The sequence below is a fragment of the Oculina patagonica genome, chromosome 2, assembly GCF_052425735.1.
Source record: "Oculina patagonica isolate OP01 chromosome 2, crgOcupat, whole genome shotgun sequence".
NCBI classification, from domain to species: Eukaryota; Metazoa; Cnidaria; class Anthozoa; order Scleractinia; family Oculinidae; genus Oculina; species Oculina patagonica.
In genome coordinates, this window is record NC_135759.1 from 22,579,371 (window position 1) to 22,601,531 (window position 22,161).

The 22,161-nt window shown below is 39.8% G+C and overlaps 2 protein-coding genes across 2 annotated transcripts; both read right to left on the minus strand.

The window, feature by feature from the left end:
• Window position 1: 1 nt before the first annotated feature.
• On the minus strand, window positions 2-9,279 carry LOC144643525 (organic cation transporter protein-like). The gene is made up of 10 exons (XM_078502811.1): window positions 8,959-9,279; window positions 7,394-7,698; window positions 6,286-6,514; window positions 5,205-5,403; window positions 4,210-4,425; window positions 2,926-3,060; window positions 2,652-2,746; window positions 2,129-2,240; window positions 1,334-1,406; window positions 2-424 (listed from the first exon to the last, which is right to left on the minus strand). The coding sequence occupies exons 2-10, from the start codon at window positions 7,679-7,681 to the stop codon at window positions 188-190; spliced, it is 1,584 nt and encodes a 527-aa protein (XP_078358937.1). The 5' UTR covers window positions 7,682-7,698; window positions 8,959-9,279; the 3' UTR covers window positions 2-187.
• A 636-nt stretch (window positions 9,280-9,915) lies between these two features.
• LOC144643524 (organic cation transporter protein-like) lies at window positions 9,916-21,938 on the minus strand. Its single transcript, XM_078502810.1, has 10 exons — window positions 21,860-21,938; window positions 18,829-19,133; window positions 17,677-17,905; window positions 15,318-15,516; window positions 14,728-14,943; window positions 14,256-14,390; window positions 13,304-13,398; window positions 12,519-12,630; window positions 12,157-12,229; window positions 9,916-11,989 (listed from the first exon to the last, which is right to left on the minus strand). The coding sequence occupies exons 2-10, from the start codon at window positions 19,114-19,116 to the stop codon at window positions 11,750-11,752; spliced, it is 1,587 nt and encodes a 528-aa protein (XP_078358936.1). The 5' UTR covers window positions 19,117-19,133; window positions 21,860-21,938; the 3' UTR covers window positions 9,916-11,749.
• Window positions 21,939-22,161: the final 223 nt, after the last annotated feature.

Genomic DNA, 22,161 nt, shown 5'->3' on the forward strand with positions numbered 1-22,161 from the left:
TTTAGAACCTGAAATCTGCTGGCATTGTAAAACTACACAGCAATGCGTTATAAGTTCGATTGAACTCGATCCGTTTACATACACGCAGCTTGAAACTTAAAAAAATTGTACAACAAAAAAGTACCTATGATAATTATGTAAAAGTTGTTAAACTAATCAGCATGAAACGATTTTTTGATGGCACGTTTTAAGCAGGGGAACTCTGACTGAGCAGTAATTCTCCCATTTCTTCTTTCTCTTTGCTTGGCTCAAAGGAAAAGTTCCCATTCTCTGTAACCTCTGCAGCGCTGCTGTTGTTGTTGATGGAATCCATATTCTCAAGAGTTGGAGTATCTTTTGTCTCTGGCAGCAGATAGCACAGGCCTGCGCAGACAAAAGCAAGCACTGCTACAATGGAGTACGGCAAGAGAAGGTGGACACGGACCTGTCGTGAAAAAAGAGTTTTACTGGACCTTAGATGATTGAGCCCTAGAGGATTTATCCAACAAGAACAGAATTACACCAGTCGAATAGATTCATATCCGGATTTTGATTGTGTTTATTACTGTGATATGGCAGATCGAGTTTGCATTGTCTATGCTCGACCGCGATCTTCTGTAACCTGGTAACTGTTCATAACTGGCCGAAATAAAGGCCCCGAACTGTTAAATGGAGGTGCCAGGCTTAGGGTAGCCTCCCACGCAGTCGTTTTAAGGTGCGCTTGTGTTTCACTCCTCCCCAAGAGGAGAAGGGAAGGCTGATTAAAATCTATAATGCAAATTTTATACAAATAATACAAAGAAAGGTGGTATTATGTACAACGCTAAGAATTGTGGGATATCAATTGTTATGGAAATATTCTTGTTTTATTTCCGAGCCGGTACTAAGAATAGGCCAAATATCACTAAAGTTCTATTAGCAACAATGTAATTAAACTTTTCCTCAGAAAATAAGTAATGTTTAATAAATGAGTAGAGTGTTTTATCAAGTTTAAAAGGGCGGGGGGTTTTTTAGTTAAAAAGTTTTTGTAAAATTTTTTTAAATTTTTTTTTATTTTTTTTTGGTTTTTTTTGAGGTTGTTTTTTTAAAAAAATTTTAAAATTTTTTTTTTTTTTTTTTTTTTTTTTTATTTTTTTTTTTTTTTAAGAACCCATTAAGAACCTAAATACCGTAAATTTGTGTTAACTACCATTTATGTAAGAACCTGTTTAAAAACTAGGTTTAACCTGGAAAAACTAGGTTCTTACTCGCGGGTTTTTGCTGTACTTGGTTTCGAGATCAGTATATTTCTGCACCAGGTTAGTTCTTTGTCACAACTGAATCCGAGTCAAGGTAGTGAAAATGAGCTACATACCAGCCAAACAATATAAGGCGCCGACATAGATCCAATACGAGCCGCGGCGGACGACACTCCCATGCCTATGGTCCTGGAACAGTGAGCAGAATGATATGATCGATTAAAAAATGGCGTGTGAATTATTAAGCTTCTTGTTAGCGTCATACAGTTACTAGTATATACCACACAAGTGAATAGGGCTTTTCGCGTGCGCTGATTGGTTAACTCGGAGGTGATTAGCAAAGTACTATTCACCTCCGAGCAGCTAAAGAGAAACAAACTGCCTTCAATCGCACGTCGCTTTGTTTATAGACTGTCCACAGCCTCTCGATTTTTCAACGCAAAAAAAAAAAAAAAAAAAACGGAGCGAGCGCGCGGGGGGGGGGGGCGGTGACCCCCTTGCTTCTTCCGTTTTCCGCTGGCGTCTAGTTCTCTTTCCGTTCTTACCACGCGCTCATCGATCGAAAAAAAAAAACACGAAAAAATAGAGGGCTGTGGACAGTCTACTTTGTTTACCGAAAGTGATGTTTTCGTCCGCTAGTTATTTAACTTGTGTGGTTGGACTAAAACAATTAGTCACCTTAGTGTCGGCAAATGTAGTGGATATTTACCTCCACTTCGGTGCTCGGTAAATATCCACCACTATTCACCTCCACTTCGGTGAATAATTGTTAATTATTCTCCTATTGCTCTGTGGCTACGAAACAGTAGAGAGCGGCGGGCTCACTGAAAAGTTAAAGTTCTGGGGAAAGTGTTATTTGCAAAATATGACTTCGTATATCTAGAATCGACTCATTTAAAACGCACTGATACCTGACAACGGTCGGAAAGAGCTCGCATGAGTACAGGTAGATTGCAGAAAACGCCATGTTGATGAAAAACTTTGCGAAACCCTGTGCCATGATAATATTTGCTACCATGAAACCTGAAATGCAAATGAAATGACAAAATTCGATAGGATTAAAGTAATTTCTGATAGGGTTTTAGCAATACAAGGGAGTTAAGTCACAAGAAATTGAATGTACCATCTAAAGCGCCCGATACGAGAATTCCGTAATCGGACACGTTATTAGACACTTTCCCTCTCCCCACCATAACTGCCCACGGTCCACTTTGGTGGATAATAAGACGTGCCAAGAATCCCAAAGGGGGGGGGGGGAACCTGTATATATTTTTGGGTGGGGTTATGCCGCTGGGACTTTGAGTCCCTTACCCTATACCAGACCATGTTCAGCTGCTTTTGCAACCCTATACTAGACTAGACACCGAAAATCCCACCATCCCAGACTCGCTTTGTTTAGAACTATGCTGGTTACACTTTTGAATGAAAGGTTACCTGTGTTTTTCAAATTCCGCTGGAAAAGAACTGCAATCACTGAAGCAATGAACGATACTACCAACCCAAGAACAGTAGTTTTCTTCCGGCCAATCCTGAAACAAACCTTATAGTTTAGTAATGCACGTACGACATAAAACAATTGCAAATGAACTGTCACAAATGAGAGCGATTTTTTTTTATTTTGAACAGTGAACGCGCTAAAAATATCTAGATCCTAGCTAGACAACGATCTAAGGTAAAGAACGATCTTTCCACCTTCCTCATCACTCACCTATGGCAAAGCTTAATGCAAGTCCAGTTGGAAGGAATTTCTATGAGGCTGGTCAAAAAGAACACCAAATAACGATTTCCACCAAAAGTTCCTGAGCTGAATGAAACGGCATAATACACCAGTGATATGACCATCCTATGGAAACAAGAACGCGCAAATGTGGCAAGAATATAACGCCGAGTAAAGCATTTTACAAATGGTTTAATACAAACCACAATACAAATTAAAAAACCCGAATTGGCAGGGTTTTCTACGTTTTTCTTTCGGTTTCAACAATTTTTTTCTCGCGCCTGTGGGCTAAGCCGAAAGTGTACAAAAAAGCTTAACAAAGGCATATAGCTTTCCTAACCCGAGCCTGAATACAGGAAAACCCCTTCGACTAACTTAGTATAAACGTAGGCCCTAGCCTCCTGATATACCGTATTTACTTGAGTAAGCGCCGCCCCTGAATAAGCGCCGCATTTGGGACAAAAAAGATAATAAGCCGCCGCCCCCGAATAAGCGCCGCAGTCCCGATGCGGTGCTTATTCGAGGAATTTCGTTTAGCTAAAAACGCCACTACAAAGCAACTCTAAAACAAACTTGAACTTTGTTTTTTATCAAGAGCGATGTTTTGCAGTTCAGAGTGGTAATTTTACCGCTCGCCCATCAGTTTTTCTTTTCAACATTCTTACAATACGTAGTTCTGTAAATGTTGTAAACGCCGTTAACTTTGTCATGGCAGCTAGCGCCACTTCTGTCTCAGCAAGAGACGAATGCTGACAATCAAAAGACGCTTTTTTCAATTACTTTGTGGCGTCAATATTGAAAATAAGCGCCGCCCTCAAATAAGGGACGCCCTTAAAGCTATATGCCTTTGTTAAATAATTATTGAGGGCCACTGGTTTGTTAGTGTTTTTATGCTATTTTAGTGCTACCCTCGTTAAACAGGAAGACTTTACTTACTTACTTACTAATAAGCGCCGCAGTTGGAGCGCAAAAAATTTAATAAGCGCCGCGCCCTTATTCGAGTGAATACGGTATAAACGAACAATAAACAATTGGAAACTGAAGCATAACTTAAAAGAGGTACAGTCAATCTCTCTAAAGCGGACACCGTCGGGACCGGCTCCAACTGTCTGTCTTAAAGAGTTGTCTGTCTTATAGGGAGTTTAGTTACAGTAAAATGACTGAAAAACGGCAGGGACGAGACCAACACCAGGTGTCCGTCTCAAAGAGGCCGTCTAATAGAGGTGTCCGTTGAGAGAGAGTTGACTGTATATGTTAAAATACATATAGACCTACCAAGCGAAGCAGGATATAAGAGTTCTTTTCGTCATCTCCCTTGAACTGAAAAGGTCCCGGAAATCACCTTGTCTTTGGGTTGAGGCGGCATCTTTCTCTTCCAGTTCTCCTGCCGGCATCTCTTTTCGGTTAAACTCAGCCACCTTTTTTAGTTCTTCCATAGCTTGTTTGGGCTGGTTATGAGCAAGGAGCCAACGAGGTGACTTTGGTAAAAACCTGAGGTGTAACAATTAGAAAGATCGAAGTATACGTAGGTGTAGAACTTTTCCTACAGGGAATCATGCTTGTCGGCTTCAGTTATAGGCCTTTGTCACCACAATAAACTAAACAATACGTAGGAAAGGCATGGTCGGGAGCTTGAATCACGCTGAGTCAGAAAATAGTTGGTTTTACCTCGGGGGGACCGCATATAAAAGGACGGGGCTGCTCGTCGTCAGGGTTGTAAATTTTGGATGTTCCGGGCAAAACCCCGATTTTTTAGCCATATGGTCTCGTTTAGGGTTACAAACGAAGAATATACAAATATAAATTCTATTCTTAGTTTTCTGGTATCTTTAGGGTTCAAGAAAAGCTGAGCCACACCCAGATTGGTCTCTTTTAGGGGTTCTTTAAACTTTCCGACGAGCATCCCAGTCCGTTTCATGAAGGAGTCCCCCAGGGGGTTTTACTCCAGGGCCAACATTTTTCACGTGTTGTGAGAAAGATCGCGTTGGCCTATAAAGCTTAACTAAGCTCGTGTTACGTGAGCAGTACTACCCCCAACGCAGTAGGGCTACGTTCAGAGATATGATTTCACCCGTGAAACTGACTCTACTCAGCTCGTTTAGTTTATTTCTATTCTGAGTAGTTTTTTGCCTATTTTAGTTAATTCATTTTATGCTATAATTATTTCTATTTATCTTTGGCAAAATAAAATGGTTGTTGTCGTTGTTTTTGTTGAAACTGAACATTTACAAGCCACATAACCTATCTAAAATCCATGATGCATCGCTCACCACCAGAAGAAAATCTGCAAGAAGCCTGGGACTGCTCCAGCGATGGAAAGTGTGCGCCAGTCCCTTATCAGATAAGCGAACAGTGCCAGTAGCATCAGAGACAGAACCCAGAAGTAAAAATAGGTGGTTCCGATCACGTGACGATGACGCTTGCCTACTATCTCAACAAGCAATACGTAATTGACCAGAGATGAGCCGCCTGTTAAAAAGCAACACCAAGAACCTCGTTCCCAGGGTCTCTCTCTCTCTCCCCGCCCCCCAGAGCGAGAGAGGGTCTCTAGGGAGAGAGATCCCTGGGAACGAGGTTGCAACTGTTTCCGTCTTTTACTAGTTTTTGTTGAATTGTTGTTATTACGAAGCTAACTTGTTTATCAGGAAGAATGGATACAAGATTCGATTTAAATAAACATTTAAACGTACTGACTATTGAGTTGAAATATAGAAATACTGCAGAGACTGGTCAGACAACGTGCAAAAGGCGTAAGTACAATATTTCTACTGGTCAACAACAGCTTTCTTCAGCGAAGTGAGATGAGCGTTGCCTGAGGGAGAGAAAAAAAAACGCTTTCCCTTCGCCCCGTCCTCGACCAGGGAGCCTGTTCATAGGTTGATATGAACCTAGTGAATGGTCTTACTCATGAGTCTCTCCGTAGCTCAGTGGTTAGAGTGCCCGACCCATGGGTTCGAATTCCGTCGGGGACTCAGATGTTTTCTTTGTCCTACGCTTGTGATATGAATAAGAACATAACATCTTTCTCATGTTATTATATATATATAATCCTCGTCGCGCCTAAGAGGCACATAAGGGTGAGACCAGAGATTTCAATTGCTCCCTTTCCATTGCTGCCTTCTCAAGTTCTTTCCACGTCTTCCCTGCTGTTTTCATTTCTGCCTCGATCGTCCTCCTCCAAGTCTCTCGTGGACGTCCTTTCTTCCTTCTTCTACTATCCGGTGTCCACCTTAATTCAGTTCGTGTTATGCTATCTCGGCCTTTCCTGATAACATGCCCAAGCCACCTCACTAATGTTATTACCGAGCTTAAAATTTACATTTTTCTTCATGTAATAATTGAGTTACTTACCAGTACAAACACCTACTAAAACCCTGATGAGCACATAAAGCCAGTAAATGTGTACGAACGATGCACCCAGTGCTAAAATGGTGCACACAACAGGGACGAAGTACACGAGAGGCTTGCGTCCAAATTTGTCGGATAAAACGCCTCCAACGAGAACGCCAATCATGATGCCGAGGAACATAACAGCTTTGGTCAGGACTGACAACGCTGATACGTCACACACCAAGTCCCACTGCAAAGAAAATCAGTGGAATGGATCAAAGATGTCACATGAAAAGAGAGGATTCTGCCACGTGTTAGTGGGATCCGGCTTTACCGCCCCCCCCCCGGGGGGGGGGCACTCCCATATATGAACTACAAGTGTGTGCCGCTGAGAAGGGTATAGTTTTCAAGCAGTTATGTCTGGGATAGGGTATGGAAATCAGATAGTTTTGGTTTAAAATAAGGTATCTTTTGCCTGGAAACTGATCAGTGGTATGAAAAATGAAGTCCAAAATAGGAACAGAAACTCTAAAGAGAAAGAGGCTTTCATTAAAAACCCGGCAGCAACGTTGTTGACATATGATTTCCCATTAAATCACTAACAGTGATACATTTCTAAAAAAAAAATAAGTCTGGGATATGGTAGGGGTTTTTAGTGTCTATTCTAGTATAGGTTTGCAAACTTAGCTGAGCATGGTCTGAGATAGGGTAATGGTTGTAGAGTTCCAGCGGCACACCCTCACCCAAAAAATATACAGAGTGCCCCCCCGGGGGGGGGGGGGCTTTAACGCCAGAAAAGAATTGCAAGAAAGCGGTGGCCGAGTCATGTCAACAGAAGTTCGTGTACTGATACCAGATGTTTCATTCTACCACATTTGTTAGGTCTTGTTATGTTCGTTGGCTTAATAGTTTAGCGTAACCCTGTGTCTGGTTTACTGAACAAAGACTATTGGTTTTGTTTAAGACGGAATCCGTCAGGAAATCGAGTAATATTAATTTTAGTTGGACAAAAATCACTTTAGATGGCACAGTAGAAACAATTTTATTTTATAGGTCATGAGATCTTAATGTGAGAAGGTAAATTGGAAATTAAAAAAATGCACCTAGAAGTTAAAAAAAGCCCTTTTACCTCGGCTACAACTGAATTGAAGTCACTGGTGTCAAACTCCCAATCTTCCCTTGGAATGGAGCAGCGAAAGTTATAATCCTTGTCTCCTGGTTTAAAGGTTCCCGTCAGATTACAGGCAGAACTGTTGTCTTTACATCGCCACGGAGGCTCAGCGCTAAGAAATGTTGGAATCATTACTTGGAAAGCGACACCAAAGATCATTATATATCCACAGATCATCAGAAGCCTGTATTGAAATCGGTTGTAACTGCCGATCTTCTCCATCACATCATCGATTGTGAGACCCATGATTTCGCGTCAAATACCTACGTTGAACAAAAGTTAGAAAAGTCAAACGTGGAGCACACGAAACCTTTCAGCATGTTATCCCACTGTGCGCGCGCGCGATGGGGGGAGGGGAAAGGGAGGGAGGGAGTAAAAGGGGCGGGAACTCTAGAAGAGGCGAGCGAAGTGGGATTTCTTAGCTGGCATGAACCGAGAGAAACTGGGAAAGTTTTTTGGATATCGCGTAACATTTTGCAATAGAAACTGCTCAAAGAGGCGGAAACCGCTAAGGTGAGAGGTGGGAAGAAGATCAGCCCACTGTTTCAAGTAAAGTTTCCTTGTCTGTTGTTTCAGCGAAAGAATTTTAATTAACGCTCGAAATCATCTCTAAATATTAATTAGGCACCCTGTACATAACTATTGAATTGTTAATCAAGCATACTGGGCCGAATCATGCAGTCAATACCAACTGTTTATACTATTCAAATTCGAATTCTTCTTGGGTCATTTCGGAAGTCTAATTTTCGTGCCATAAGATTTAAGTGGGCATCGACCTATGCAACCCATAGTTGCCCGATGTTCGACCGATAAGCCACCGACAATATCGCAGTCGACACATCGACACCAGCGGTCGACTCTCGGTCGATAGTTGACCGGCACATTGTCCGTCTGTCGACCAAAAATCGGCCAAGTGTCGGACGACTATCGCTCGTTATGTCGACCGATCAACATAACGATAAAAATGTAGCGATCGAGACACCCTATAAGATACATGATCCGGATGCATGTATCACTTTTCGTGTGTTATGCAAAAATACCTGATGCCATTTAACTTCCTTGCTAATTTTTGTTTATATATATTTTTTTATCATATTACCAGCTCTTTCTATGCTTGTGTTAGTTAACTGTTTAGGATTTCTAGGCTTGGATGATTTTCATGTCGTTTACATGCATGGTAGCGAAATAAGCAAGTTTTATCTCGAAGTACAAAGAACACATACAAATAATCCTGACATTTTGTAGCTCAAATAAATGCACTGCATCAATATATATTGTATTCCCGTCCTGATCAACCCATCAACTTACTTACTTTGTGACACTTTTCACGACATCTTTAGCCTGCTTGCAGGCTTCATGTCTTAGACTTAATCGTTCTGCATGGTGTCTCGAAGCGTAGAGATTCTGATCTTCGGTATTACCCTCAATTTCCCTAGTTAAATTTATTTTACTCCATACAATTCATGCTGGTTTTTTCACTTCAAGTCCTAAGGTGAATTCAAGAGATAAACACCGATACTTACCAGATTTCTTGTCAGCTCAAACAAGCGCAAACAAGTGAGTAGAACGAAGGGTGGATCCAGACATGTTAATCAAGACTGTCTCTATTTGACTAGTTTCAAACCTTTGGCCAAATTCGATGTACGCACCATAGATCGAGAACAAAAGCTTCACAAATAGCCAGAGGCCTTATTTTAAAGTTGCATTCCAATTCAAATGCAAGAAATCTCGCAAGACGATCCAACAATGTTGCACTGTGTTGCGTTGAATGAAGACCAATGAAAATATTGCGTGCGTTTGGTCGGGGTCAGGTCAGTTTGTATTGCAAATCGATCTTTTCTGACGTGACAGTTTATCACGAGGGTCATAAAAAAATATAAGAGCGAGCCGATATTAAACTAATTTTTTAATGGGCGAAAAGTCCTGAGGATTATTTCTTTTTCTCTCAATTCCCTGATTCAGCATTCGCCCTTGGCTCATAACTTATGCAACTGAGTCCTTAAAGAAGAAAGCTGTACAGGTTAACAACTGCCTCGCAAAATGGAGGTTGGGTGCCTACGACATCCAGGAGCTTCCACTATTGGCAGCCAGCTTCTAAGGGAGCAAAGGGGCGGGTGGGAAACAGCCTAAGACCAGAAAATGCTCAATAAAAACGCACTTAGTCCGAGCGCACGCAGAATCAAGGCGCCTGCGCATATCTTAAAGCCGCTGGCTAGTGCTCCTAGCCTTGTCTTTAACTGAAAATAAAAAATGTGCACGTACTTTGTCGTAGACTGTTAAGTTGAGCAAGTCTGTTTTTATGTTTAATTATTTCGACATTTTGCCACAGAGAGCTAGAGGAAAAGAAACCTTAAATTCATTTCTGCATTCATGACTAGGCTGTAGAAAGAGAGAGAGAGAGAGAGAGAGAGAGGGAAGGAGCGTCAGAGAGATGCCATTTCTGTAGTGGTTATGACTACTAGATTGGATGGCAATACATGTTGTTGATCAAACTCAAAATTACATAGTAATGTTTATTGAATGGAACTTACTGTAAATATCGACCGTCGACCTGCCCGGTATTTACTAGCTTGCAATGTTATCCATCCCCACCTGTGCGGGAGGGGGGAGGGTACTTTGTATATTTTTGGGTAGGGGTGTGCCACTGGGAATCTAAAACCCATAGCCTATACGGCCAGACCATGTTCAGCATTTTTTTTGTACCTATCCCAGACTAAACTGCTTCAAAACGATACCCTTCACAGCAACACCTACCTATATAGCTCATATATGGGAGTGCCCCCACCCCCTACCCCCCGCCGGGCATTCATCTTCTCGTGTCTCAAACCAGCTCAATCTCTTTCTCCCCCTGGCGTCTGAATAAAGGGAAGGAAAAGGGATTACAGGCAAAGCATCACTTCTCGTACAAAGTAGAGTCAAGTGATATAAAAGTTCATGCTTTTTGCCTTATGTTCCTTGAGTTCCAGAGCTGTACTTCGTGCCTTCGTTTGATTTTCTTTCCCGGGCCTCTGAATCCCGGGTATCAGAATATTTATTTCGTATCATAATGTATCTACGACTTCGTCATCATGATAAATTTATGGAGTCGAGGCTTGTACATTTCGCCGTGAGGATGGAAATAAGTGCGTTACGCCAAAAAGCGGCGACCTTTCTATTTGAAAATTAGACTACGAGCCCGAGTTTCCTGTGAGCGAATAATCAACGAACATGAGGCGCAGCCGAGTTGATTATCGCTCATAGAAAATAAGGGCGAACAGTCTAATTGTTTTAGTAGTAACTCTTAAGGATTCCAGTCCAAAACCTGCAATTTTATGTACCTTCAAGCCAAAAAATAACCCTGTAAAGAGCAACGCGCGTGCGCTCGTGTTCTACCAGAGATTAAAAACTAGCCATGGTATATTGCAATTCCTGAGTTTTGATTGGTTTACAGGCCATGGTATATGAGCTCATACACCATGGGCCAGAAATATGATAAGTGTACTTGTCAGCGAGAACATCTGGGGAGCTCAAATATTACAATTCTTTCGGGTTGTTTTAAAAAAAATAGCCTCGTTGGCTATCTACCATGTCATATCCATCGCGCGCTCATGAAATAATTGTTAAATGGAACACAATGGAAGAACCAATCGGATTCCCGGATTTTACAATAAAACACGGCTGAGTTTCTACTAAAATGCGTTCCATGTACTCGATCGAACTCAACCATTTTATCATAAACGCAGTTTGAAAAGGCTTAACAGTTACACAGCTACAAAAGCAACTATATGATAAGATAGCGGAATCCCAATTTCTTGAACCTTGAAGGGAAACAAAAATTGGTTTGAGAAATTGAGGATAAAATTGCGATGTTCGACCGTCAAAGCAAAGCAAATTTGGTTCGAGTTATTGGGGGGGGGGGGGGATCGACAAATCGGGATTCCACTGTAGAGCTGGGTTTACACGGGCAATTTGAATGTGACAAATATATCTTTGATTGTGTAGATGACTCAACAGTTGATGCGCCAGTAATGACCTTGGACAGCAGAGATACGCACAAAGATACGCGTGCATAATGACCAGTGGGAGATAGGGATATTGGGGACCACATATGCTGTCGTAATTTTTGCTACAGTTTATGTGGCGAGTCGTCTACATGAGCAATTTTCGTATGTGACAACTTTTATTTGTCACATAAAAGCTAACACGCCAGCTTCTCAGCAATTATATTTGTCACATAAAAATTGGCCATTTTTTCTCGTCTACACGAGCAAATAAAAATTGTCATGTAAAAGATGTTAAACTAATAAGTATGAAACGATTTTTTGATGGCACATTTTAAGCAGGAGAACTCTGATTGAGCAGTAATTCTCCCAAGTCTTCTTTTTCTTTGCTTGGCTCAAAGGGAAGGTTGCCATTCTCCGTGGCCTCTACAGCGCTACTGTTGGTGTTGTTGATGGAATCCATATTCTCAAGAGTTGGAGTACCTTTTGTCTCTGGCAGCAGATAGCACAGGCCTGCGCAGACAAAAGCAAGCACTGCTACAATGGAGTACGGCAAGAGAAGGTGGACACGGACCTAGTAGAAAAAGAAATGTCGTTGAGGTCGGATCAGTTTTATTGGACCTTTGCTGATCGAACCCTATAGGAACTTCGAAATCTAGGTTTGGATTTATTCAAAAATAACGTAACATTATTGTACTAGTCGATTGGATTCATGTCCGCTAGTGAAAACAAGCTACATACCAGCCAAACAATATAAGGCGCCGACATAGATCCAATGCGAGCCGAGGCGGACGACACTCCCATGCCTATGTTCCTGTAACAGTGAGCACAATCATATGATCGATCAAACAATGGCGTGTGAATTTAACTACTTGTTAGCCCCCCAATATTTCCGAAAAAAAGACTTACTAAGAGAAGAGTTTCGAAAGCCCCCACTTCAAGTCACTAGTTAGCCCCTCCCCTCCCCCCTCCCCAATCTGTGCACGTGGAGAGTGGCGGGCTTCAGTGAAAATGCTAGGGGGAGGGGTTTAAAGAAGGGAAGAGTGGATTTGCAAAAGTGACTTCATATATTTAAAATCGACTTATTTAAAAATCACAGCTACCTGACAACAGTCGGAAAGAGCTCGGTTGAGTACACGTAGATTGCAGAAAACGCCATGTTGATGAAAAACTTCGCGAAGCCCTGTGCCATGATAATATTTGCCACCATGAAACCTGAAAAGTAAATCATGAGATAATTCAGTATCTTAATTAACCGGATTAAATTTTTTTTTACTTGCTTCATGGTATCCCTTCCTTTAATTCTTTGTATGGTGTTTCAATTTTTACATTACTTCCCAAAAACATTTTGTTAATTTCGGAACGACGTGAAACTGAAACCCGCCCCTTCAATACCCCATCCCTCCATATGGGAGGCCTCTTCCTTGGGATTGCAATGTACGCAGCAAACATATCACAACAAATACACCTAAATAATGTAAACATACCAACTTTTCTTCAACAAAAATCTTAGCCTTCAATGCATATGTATATGCACCGATTCAAGTTTTTATTTTATTTTGGACAGAAATGTTTCATAGCTATAGCATTTTTACGAACAAATACACGGAAAAACAATTAGACAAAGCAAAACCTGTTTTGTCGTTTGTGAGACAAAGTTGGATGGGAAAAATCGAGAAAAAAAGTCATTTCTGAAAGGTTTTAGGAATATAAGATGGAGTGAAAGTAAAAAGAACGAACCCGCTAAAGCGCGCGCGGCACGCGATTTTTTTTTATTGGACACTGTTACTGGATACTCCCACCATTTGGTGAAAAAGGGGCGTGCTAAGAACCATCAGATTCGTGAATTATGTTACAGTTTTACTTATACTTTTGAATGAAAAGTTACCTGTATTTTTCAAATCTCGCTGGAAAAGAACTGCAATCACAGAAGCAAAGAACGATACTACCACCCCAAGAACAGTGGTTTTCTTTCTGCCAATCCTAAAACAAATCGTACAATTTAGTGAAAGTACTTTATAAAACAACTGCACAAGCTAACGGCACATAAATTGTCACAAATGAGATCGATTTCTAATTATTTCGAACACAACACGTGCTAAAAATATATTTGGTCCTAGACAACGATCTTGGGTAAAGTAATAATAATAATAATAATAACTTTAGTTATCCTGGTAGACCGGTCAGTCAATCAAGGAGATTGACTGGTATCAATCGGTGACCAGTATAAAAGCATAAAATTTACAAAGCATAAAATTTAAAAGCATAAAAAATTACTAGCATAAAATTTACAATTACAAATCTAAAAACTGTGAATATATATACAAAAATTAAAATTTAAATTGTACACGTGTGATTTGCACTGTCCATGTTCATGAGATGAGTGAATGTTTTGCCTTTAAATTGTGTAAGTGTGGCGAGCTCGCGAATCTCTCTTGGCAGTTTGTTCCAGGCACTCGCAGCCGAAAACCTAAACGAGGTCTGTCCACATTTGGTCTTAACTTGTGGTAGATCTAATAGTGTTGGATCTCTAAAAGATCGACAATGTCTCTGCGATCGTTTCATTAAATAACCTGTCAACTGCTTAGAGCGGTTAATGTTGTTAATTATCTTGTAAACATATTGTAGCTTGATGAAAAGACGTCTACTGTGAAGTGATAATAGCTGTAAGTACTGCCTTTTCAGTTTCCTTAAGCCTGGTTCTCATATGATCGCCCCGATCGTCGCTGTCGCTTCTGTCGCTTCAAAAAGTTTGCTTGCTCCAATCACCTCAGACTTTGCAAACGACAGAAGCGACAGAGACGATCGGGACGATCATATGAGAACCAGCCTTTACTCACCTGTGACAAAGCTTAATGCAAGTCCAGTTGGAAGGAATTTCGACGAGGCTGGTCAAAAAGAACACCAAATAACGATTTCCGCCAAAAGTTCCTGAGCTGAATGAAACAGCATAATATACCAGTGATATGACCATCCTACGGAAAGAAACGTTTATGTGTAAAGAAGGCAAGCATGTGGCAGAAAAGGTATAGCTGAGCTAAGTATTTTACAATTGGTCGAATCCAAGTCAGGGTAAATATTAAAGAAGAAATCGAACTGGCAGTCTTTTTTAATCATTTTTTTCGTCAACATCAAAATCCCTTCTCGATCCTTTCAGTTTCAAAAACTTTCTCTCACGCGCGTGGACTAAGACGCGGCGTGAACCGAAGCGGACAAAAAAGTTTGGAAAAAAGCATTGAAGCCTTTGACTAACTGAGTACCTGGTCAATGTCTTGATGAGTAGATAATGTGGTAAAATAAACATATACCTACCAAGAGAAGCAGGATATAAGAGTTCTTTTCGTCATCTCCCTTGAACTGAAAAGGTCCCGGAAATCACCTTGTCTTTGGGTTGAGGCGGCATCTTTCTCTTCCAGTTCTCCTGCCGGCATCTCTTTTCGGTTAAACTCAGCCACCTTTTTTAGTTCTTCCATAGCTTGTTTGGGCTGGTTATGTGCAAGGAGCCAACGAGGTGACTCTGGTAAAAACCTGAGGTGGAAAAATTGTACAAAAATAAGAGATCGAAATACGTTTAAAATGTTCCTTAATTAAAGATCGGAAGCCATCATGCAATTAATAAGGAAAATCATGCTTACCGCTTGAGTTATGAGCCTTTGTCGTTATACACTAAAGTAAACAATATTTAGGGAAGGCAGTGTTACATACGGGTACTGATCATGAGAGCTCAAATCAAACTCCAGGGTTTATTTTTCACGTGACGAGAGAAAGACGGTGGTGCCCTATCCCAAGTTAAGCTAATGTTAGGTGAGTAGTACTAGGGCAAACAATTAACGCAGTAGGGCTATGCTCAGACCAAAATTCGAATCGCAGGACCTATCATAAACCCATGATTCATTGCTCACCACCAGAAGAAAATCTGCAAGAGCCCTGGGACTGCTCCAGCCATGGCAAGTGTGCGCCAGTCCCTTATCAGATAAGCGAACAGTGGTAGCAGCATCAGCGACAGAACCCAGAAGTACCACAGGGTGGTTCCGATCACGTGACGATGACGCTTACCCACCAGCTCGACAAGCAATACGTACATGGCCAGAGATGAACTGCCTGTTTAAAAGCAACAGTTACCGTCTTATTATTACAAAGCTAACTTGTATATAAACAGGGAAAGTGGAGACAAGATTCGATTTAAATAAACATTTTAACGTACTAACTATTGAGTTGATGAGCTGCCTGTTAAAGGGACTATGTCACGGGGTATTTCAAAGTTTTTTGGTCTAAACTGTTCTGAAATAAGTGGTTGGCAACTTTACCCATGTAAAACATTGTCTTTGAACATTAAACGGAAGGTATAACCTTTATTTCTTCGGCTATAAATATCGATTTTTTTTTGAAGGCGCGCGGAAATAACTTGAACACGTTGGCTAACGTTTTCAAATTGCAATCCATTTACATCCGAGCCATCCGCAGCCAACACCTGGCCAAACGCGCTTTTAAACAGTTTTAGTGCTGTTAAATAACAATTGCTAATAAAAATGGACCATTATTTTTAGGTTTCCTAAGACACAAATATAAATATAAATAGTCCCTTTAGGAAGCAACATCCGATGTTCTGGTGTTATCGACTATTATTTTAAACACTTGATGGCTGGTCCCGAGAGAAACAGTTCATTTGTTTACCAAAAATCTCAATGTTTCTCGATCGGAGCCGAGGGAAACAGTGCAGAGTCAGTGCAGTCAATCGGGTCACTTTGTTATTGTTAAAAATCATGTGACTCGAAGTAGCCAATGGAAGATGGAGCGCGTTCCGTTGGGTAAAAATTCCAACTATATAACAGTAGCGTTTGTTTAATTAGTACCAGTAATCACATGATTTCGAGTGCATTTAGAATAAATAAGCACGAGTAAATTTTTCAAAGGCTAACAAAATTGCACGAGCCCGCAGGGCAAGTGCAATTTGTAGCCTTTGAAAAATTTACAAGTCTTATTTATTCCAAATTCACGAGAAAAATCATGTGATTACTTGTTAATAATATACAAGCGACAATTTCGGTCACGCTTTGATAATTTTCGTGACAACTTCAAAGTAGCGCCTGGCTGAAAATTTTGACGTGTGAATTCATGCGTAAATATTCATTCACTCTCTGGAAGTGCTGCATGAAAAGTTTTCAGAACAGTCTTTTGACTCTTTTCGCCGTTGAATTTGAAGAATGTGAATGACAAAGCAGGAAACAATTCCTAAGGTTCTCTGCTGTTCTTGGCTGAGAGGTTTTTTTTGGTACGTTTTATCCGTGCTGTGTTTGTGTTCGCCCGAACAGAAAGCAACCTCAGTTCAACACATGTTGCTCTAGCTGACAAATTAGTTAAACTAGAATACCGAACTGAAATACTGAACTATAAAAATCTACCGAACGGATTTTCTTAGTACAGATGAGCACTCTGCTACAACTCCGCATTGCTACCTGATTTCACTGGACGTTTTACAGGTTAGATTTGCCTCTTACAGTTGTAAAACTATCTTTTGTGCCTTTTGTTGTTGAGCGAGCTTTTAAATAAACAAGCTTCGGCTATTATTAAAAATCATGAAATGAAATGCTTGCTCCTTCTGTGTTCAAAACTAGGTAACCGGTTCCTTGGAAGTCTGGTCAGTACTTCTTCGCGTTTCGCTTCAGAGAAGTGAGGCAATGTTTCGGCGAGATTTTTTTACTATCGGCCGTCGGCCGTGAGCTCATTTCGAGTTTAGTTTATGTCTTGTCCTCTTTGCCTTTTTGATAATTCTACGTCTTTTACAGTAAGTAATGTTTTTGTTCTTCTGTACTTTGCGTCGTTTTCAAGTCTTTTAATTAAAATTGCGTTATTAAGTTTAAATTTTGTCTCACTTTCGTCCGCCATTTTGTTTGTTCAAGATGTATTTTTCATGAGGCTGTTGTTAATTACACCGTTTTGCACTGCCAATTACACTTTTTGCACTGCCAATTCACGTTTGCACTGCCTTCACTTTTTGCACTGGTTTGGGATAAATTGACGTGTTCTTAGCCAATCAGAATGGAGAAATTGCTGCTTGTATATTATTATTGTTATTACGAAGCTAAATTGTAGATCAGGAAGAATGAATACAAGTTGCCGGTAAAGATTTGAGTAATCCTTACTTAGGGACCTAAATTCGCCCATAGTTACGGTCCAAGAGCAGGCCTGTATTTACCTCAGTTTATCAATTTAAATAAAAGCTAATAAATATTTGAACATACTAATTATTGAGTAACTTACCAATACAAAGGCCAATTAAAACCCTGAAGAGCACATAAAGCCAGTAAACCTTCACGTACGCTGCACCCAGTGCTAAAATGTTGCACAGGACGGAAAGGAAATACACAATGGGCTTGCGTCCGAATTTGTCGGATAAAAAACCTCCAACGAGAACACCAATCATGTAGCCCAGGAACATGACAGCTTTGGTAAGGACTGACAACGCTGATACGCTACACACCAAGTCCCACTGCAAAGAAAAATCAGTGGAAAAGATCAAAGATATCACATGGAAGAGGAGGATCCTGTCACGAATTAGGATGTGCGCGCGGGGGAACTTGGGAAAGTTAGGGCGGGGCTGTTCTGCTGGGATCTAGGAAATCAGACCAAAAAAGCTCAAATTGCTACCCCATCTCAAATCGGAAGTGAAAAGTAAGTTTTCTTTTAAAATTTTCGCCCCTCTTTTGCACATTTAAAAAAACCTAATTTAGATAAGAAGAAAGTTATGGGATAATCTTTCCTCATTTAGTGATCCCATCTCTGTCAAAAAGGTCAAAAGTGAAACCCCATCGCATATATCGTAATACCCCCATCCCCGTGATTTGATTGAGGATTTTCGTGATTTGGCTTCACAGGTAACGTCTATCGATCAATTTGGACAATAGACCATATTCGTATTCTCGGTATTGGACTGGAACTAGCTTGCAATGGAGGCTCATGCGGGGGAATATTATTAAAAAACGGCGTCATGTCATTTGCATTTGAAAAGATTTCCCGCATTAGCCTCCATTGCAAGCTAGTTCCAGTCCAATACCGAGAATACGAATAAGGTTAGAGGGTTTTATTTGTTTTGAAATTTTTTGGGTTTTTTTGTTTTTTTTTTTGTTTTTTAAATTTTCCCCTTTTTGCCTGTTAAAAAATTTTCTTTTTTTTTTTTTTTTTTTTTTTTTTTTTTTTTTTTTTTTTTTTTTTCTATTTGTCAACGATGCATATCACCAAGCGCGCGCGTTCCAGTGGGCCTACTACTGATCGATAGACGGTACCTGTGAGGCCAATCGGATTGCGAATCTATCACAGCAGAAATAATTTTATTTTATGTATGAATCATAAGACTCAAATGTGAGAAGGTAAATAACAATTAACGCACCTAGAAGTTAAAAAAAGCCCTTTTACCTCGGCTACAACTGAATTGAAGTCACTGGTGTCAAACTCCCAATCTTCTCTTGGAATGGAGCAGCGAAATTTATAGTTGTCGTCTCCTGGTTTAAAGGTTCCCGTCAGATTACAGGCAGAACTGTTGTCTTTACACCGCCACGGCGGTTCAGCACTAAGGAATGTTGGAATCATAATCTGGAAACCGTCACCGAAGATCTTCATAAATCCACAGATTAGCAGAAGCCTGTGTTGATATCGGTTATAACTGCCGATCTTCTCCATCACATCATCAATTGTGAGACCCATGATTTCGCGTCAAATACCTGTGTTAAACAAAAACGTCAAAACTCAGGAAACCTCTCAATATGTTCTTCCATTGTTTCTGACATGCGCTGTGTTCTAGGCCCCATGCACACAGCGCCGAAAAAGAACGTTGCACATTGGGCGTCGAGCTCTTACTAGGTAATAATAATAATAATAATAATAATAATAATAATAATAATAATAATAATAATAATAATAATAATAATAATAATAATAATCACTTAATTTATAGAGGGTGAACACATAAATAAAAAATACAAACGGGCCCTCTAATATAAAATAAAATAAAAAAATAAAAATAAAATAAAAATATAAAAATATAAAATAAAAAATTTATTAAAAATAAAATATAATATAAAAAATAAATAAAAAAAAAATAAAAAAAAAAAATAAAAAAAAAAAAAAAAAAATAGGTGCTATCTTAGGTGTTCAGAAACTCAGACATTAATTAAGAAACAAATATAGACTTTGAGACGTCTAGTGGAATTTGTTGATCCTTCTAATTTCGAACACGTTCATCCTGATCTCTTGTGTTGTACCAATGTTGTGGTAGAAGAACGATTCTTTTTTTCTTATAGAACATGTTTTCAGGTACTGTTTAGGTTCTCTTTAGTTAACATTGTTTGCTATTATGAGATTGTGGAATTCTCGTAGTTCTTGTGGCAACTAGAATTCCATATGTTGTTTTCGCGCGCATGTTACAATGCCTGTTTAAGCTATGACATAAAACCCCAGAGTATCACATAACCCTTTCTGCATTATATTCGTCCGATTCAAAGGTGCTTTTTCGCATGTTATTTTTCTCATGTTATTTCGTCTTTCGGTGTCTACCGCGTAATTTTTGGATGTACTGGATTTGAATACATGCTGACTTAGTATACTTTTCCACAGATTGTAACTTTAACTGTTTTCCATCGGTTTGTTCAGCATTTTCGTACTTACGAAAATGTTTTTTAATTGTAGCTGAATCGCACAATCTCACGATTGCAAGATTTGTATGACTCATGGCACGACGATGTCAAGATAAAACGAACACGATAACACAGCCAGTGAGTTACAGTTTGTGGATTTGTTTGGTGATTGTGCATTCTTAACTGTGGAATTAGTTTGTTTTCTTTGACTAATGGCAACGTAGCCTTTTGATACAGTTGTTATAACAGATATGACAATCGTTTGCCGTTACTAAGTCTATAGTCAGGTAATGTTGCGAGTTCTCTCATACATGTCATAACTCATGATAACTTTCCATGACTCTATAACGCTCGAAATCGGCTCGAAATAGTACGGTTTCTATATAAGGGGAACTGAATCTTGACTTGCTTAAGTGTCAATCATGTTGTTTTTGTCATGATGTGTGATAAAAATATAAAGTAATCCACCTAGCCCTGAAGATGTGGTGTACCGTCAAAAAGCAATACTACATATTATAATTGTTTCGGTGAGAATATGGATTTGACACCTAATTTTTTATTTAAGTAATAATTTAATTAACGAAAAAATTCTTGCCGTTCTAGTCTGTATACAAGTTAAAGAAATGAAATTCCAACGAAAGCGAAATTGATGTGTTTGGGCTAGTTCACGCGAGCGATGCAAACGCATATGCAAGCGCAAATGCAAGGAAAGACAAGTGTAAACTACCGTAGCACAACGCGAACCCAAGTGCGAATGCAGGCACATGGATGGAGAATTGTCCTTTTTCTTGCACCTGGCTTGAGCAACAACAACAACAACAACAACAACAACAACAACAACAACAACAACAACAACAACAACAACAACAACAACAATAACAAAACTTGTCCAGAGATGCGACACGACCCTTATTTCAAAGCGAACACGAGTAGAGCCATGTGGTACATTCAATAATTACCTTATTAAAATTAGAAATCTCTATGCATAGCTAATCAAGCATCACAGCTGATGGGCTGTAACTGAACCGTATCATGTAGTCAATATGAACTGTTTTTTGAATTCTTCATCGTCTATTTCGGTAGTCTAAATTATATACGTGTTATTAGATCTAAGCGAAAGTACAAATTTGCCATTTCTCTCTGTTGGATCTCAAAATCGTTGTTTGCGTTAACGCGCGAAAATATCACAAGTTCCCGACAGAATATAAATGATATGCGTACACGATTTCCCTTCGGTGTGTTATGCGAAAATACTGGTTCCGTGTTTAAGATTTTTGTTTGATATTCCGTCTTTTTTTCTTTACCATGCCTGTTATTTTAATTTGTTGTTGTTGATATCTTAATATTTCGTGCCATGTTACCAGCTATATGAATGCTTGTGTTAATGGGCTGCCGTTTTCATGCATGAAAGCAGAATAAACGAATTATCACAAGGTCACAAAGAACACATACAAACAATCAAGACATTTTGCAGCTAATAAATGCACTGCATCAATATTTCACATTCCCGCCCTGATCAACTCATCTATTTAGTTTTTTTAAATCTAAACTCAACAAGCTAACCCCGAAAACTTTGTGACAATTTTCATGAGCTAGTTAGCTTCCTGGGTCGGTCAGCACTCGGCTTGGGTCGGTCGCCCGACGCAGGCGTCATGTCAACTTGACCGTTCGGAGCGTAGAGATTTTGATCTCCAGTATTAGCCTTAAAACAGCTACCTTATTTCCCTAGTTATTTCCTTTTTATCTCCATACAATTCATGCTGGGTTGTTCACTTGACGTTCTTAAAATTTAAGAGATAAACACCGATACTCACCAGATTTCTCGTCAGCTCAAACAAGCGCAAACAAGTAGCTCTAGCCAGACTGAAAGAATGGGCGGTGGAACCAGTTATGTAAATCAAGACCATTCCTGTTTGACTAGTTTTCAGTCCGTTGTTTCTTGGTACGCCTCACAGACCGTGAACAAAAGCTCCACAAATGACCAGTGGCTTTATTCCTTATTCAATTCTTATTTATCTCTTATTTAAAGATGCAATAAATATGTTAAGCCTTGACCATACAGCCTCAACCGTGACTGTTAATGCGTGGTTAATTAATAAGTTCTTAAAACTAGCCT

Bases quoted from the DNA above. Each gene is read 5' to 3' on its own strand.
- LOC144643524 (XM_078502810.1), bottom strand. From the start codon at position 19,116: ATGGGTCTCACAATTGATGATGTGATGGAGAAGATCGGCAGTTATAAC. The intron at 14,944-15,317 runs GTGAGCAATGAA...TTTCCACCTCAG, and splicing joins TTGCAGATTTTCTTCTGGTG to GTTTTTACCAGAGTCACCTC. The intron at 12,230-12,518 runs GTAGCTGTGATT...TCACTGTTACAG, and splicing joins CTCTTTCCGACTGTTGTCAG to GAACATAGGCATGGGAGTGT.
- LOC144643525 (XM_078502811.1), bottom strand. From the start codon at position 7,681: ATGGGTCTCACAATCGATGATGTGATGGAGAAGATCGGCAGTTACAAC. The intron at 6,515-7,393 runs GTAAAAGGGCTT...TTTTCTTTGCAG, and splicing joins TCAATTCAGTTGTAGCCGAG to TGGGACTTGGTGTGTGACGT. The intron at 1,407-2,128 runs GTATCAGTGCGT...TCACTGTTCCAG, and splicing joins CTCTTTCCGACCGTTGTCAG to GACCATAGGCATGGGAGTGT.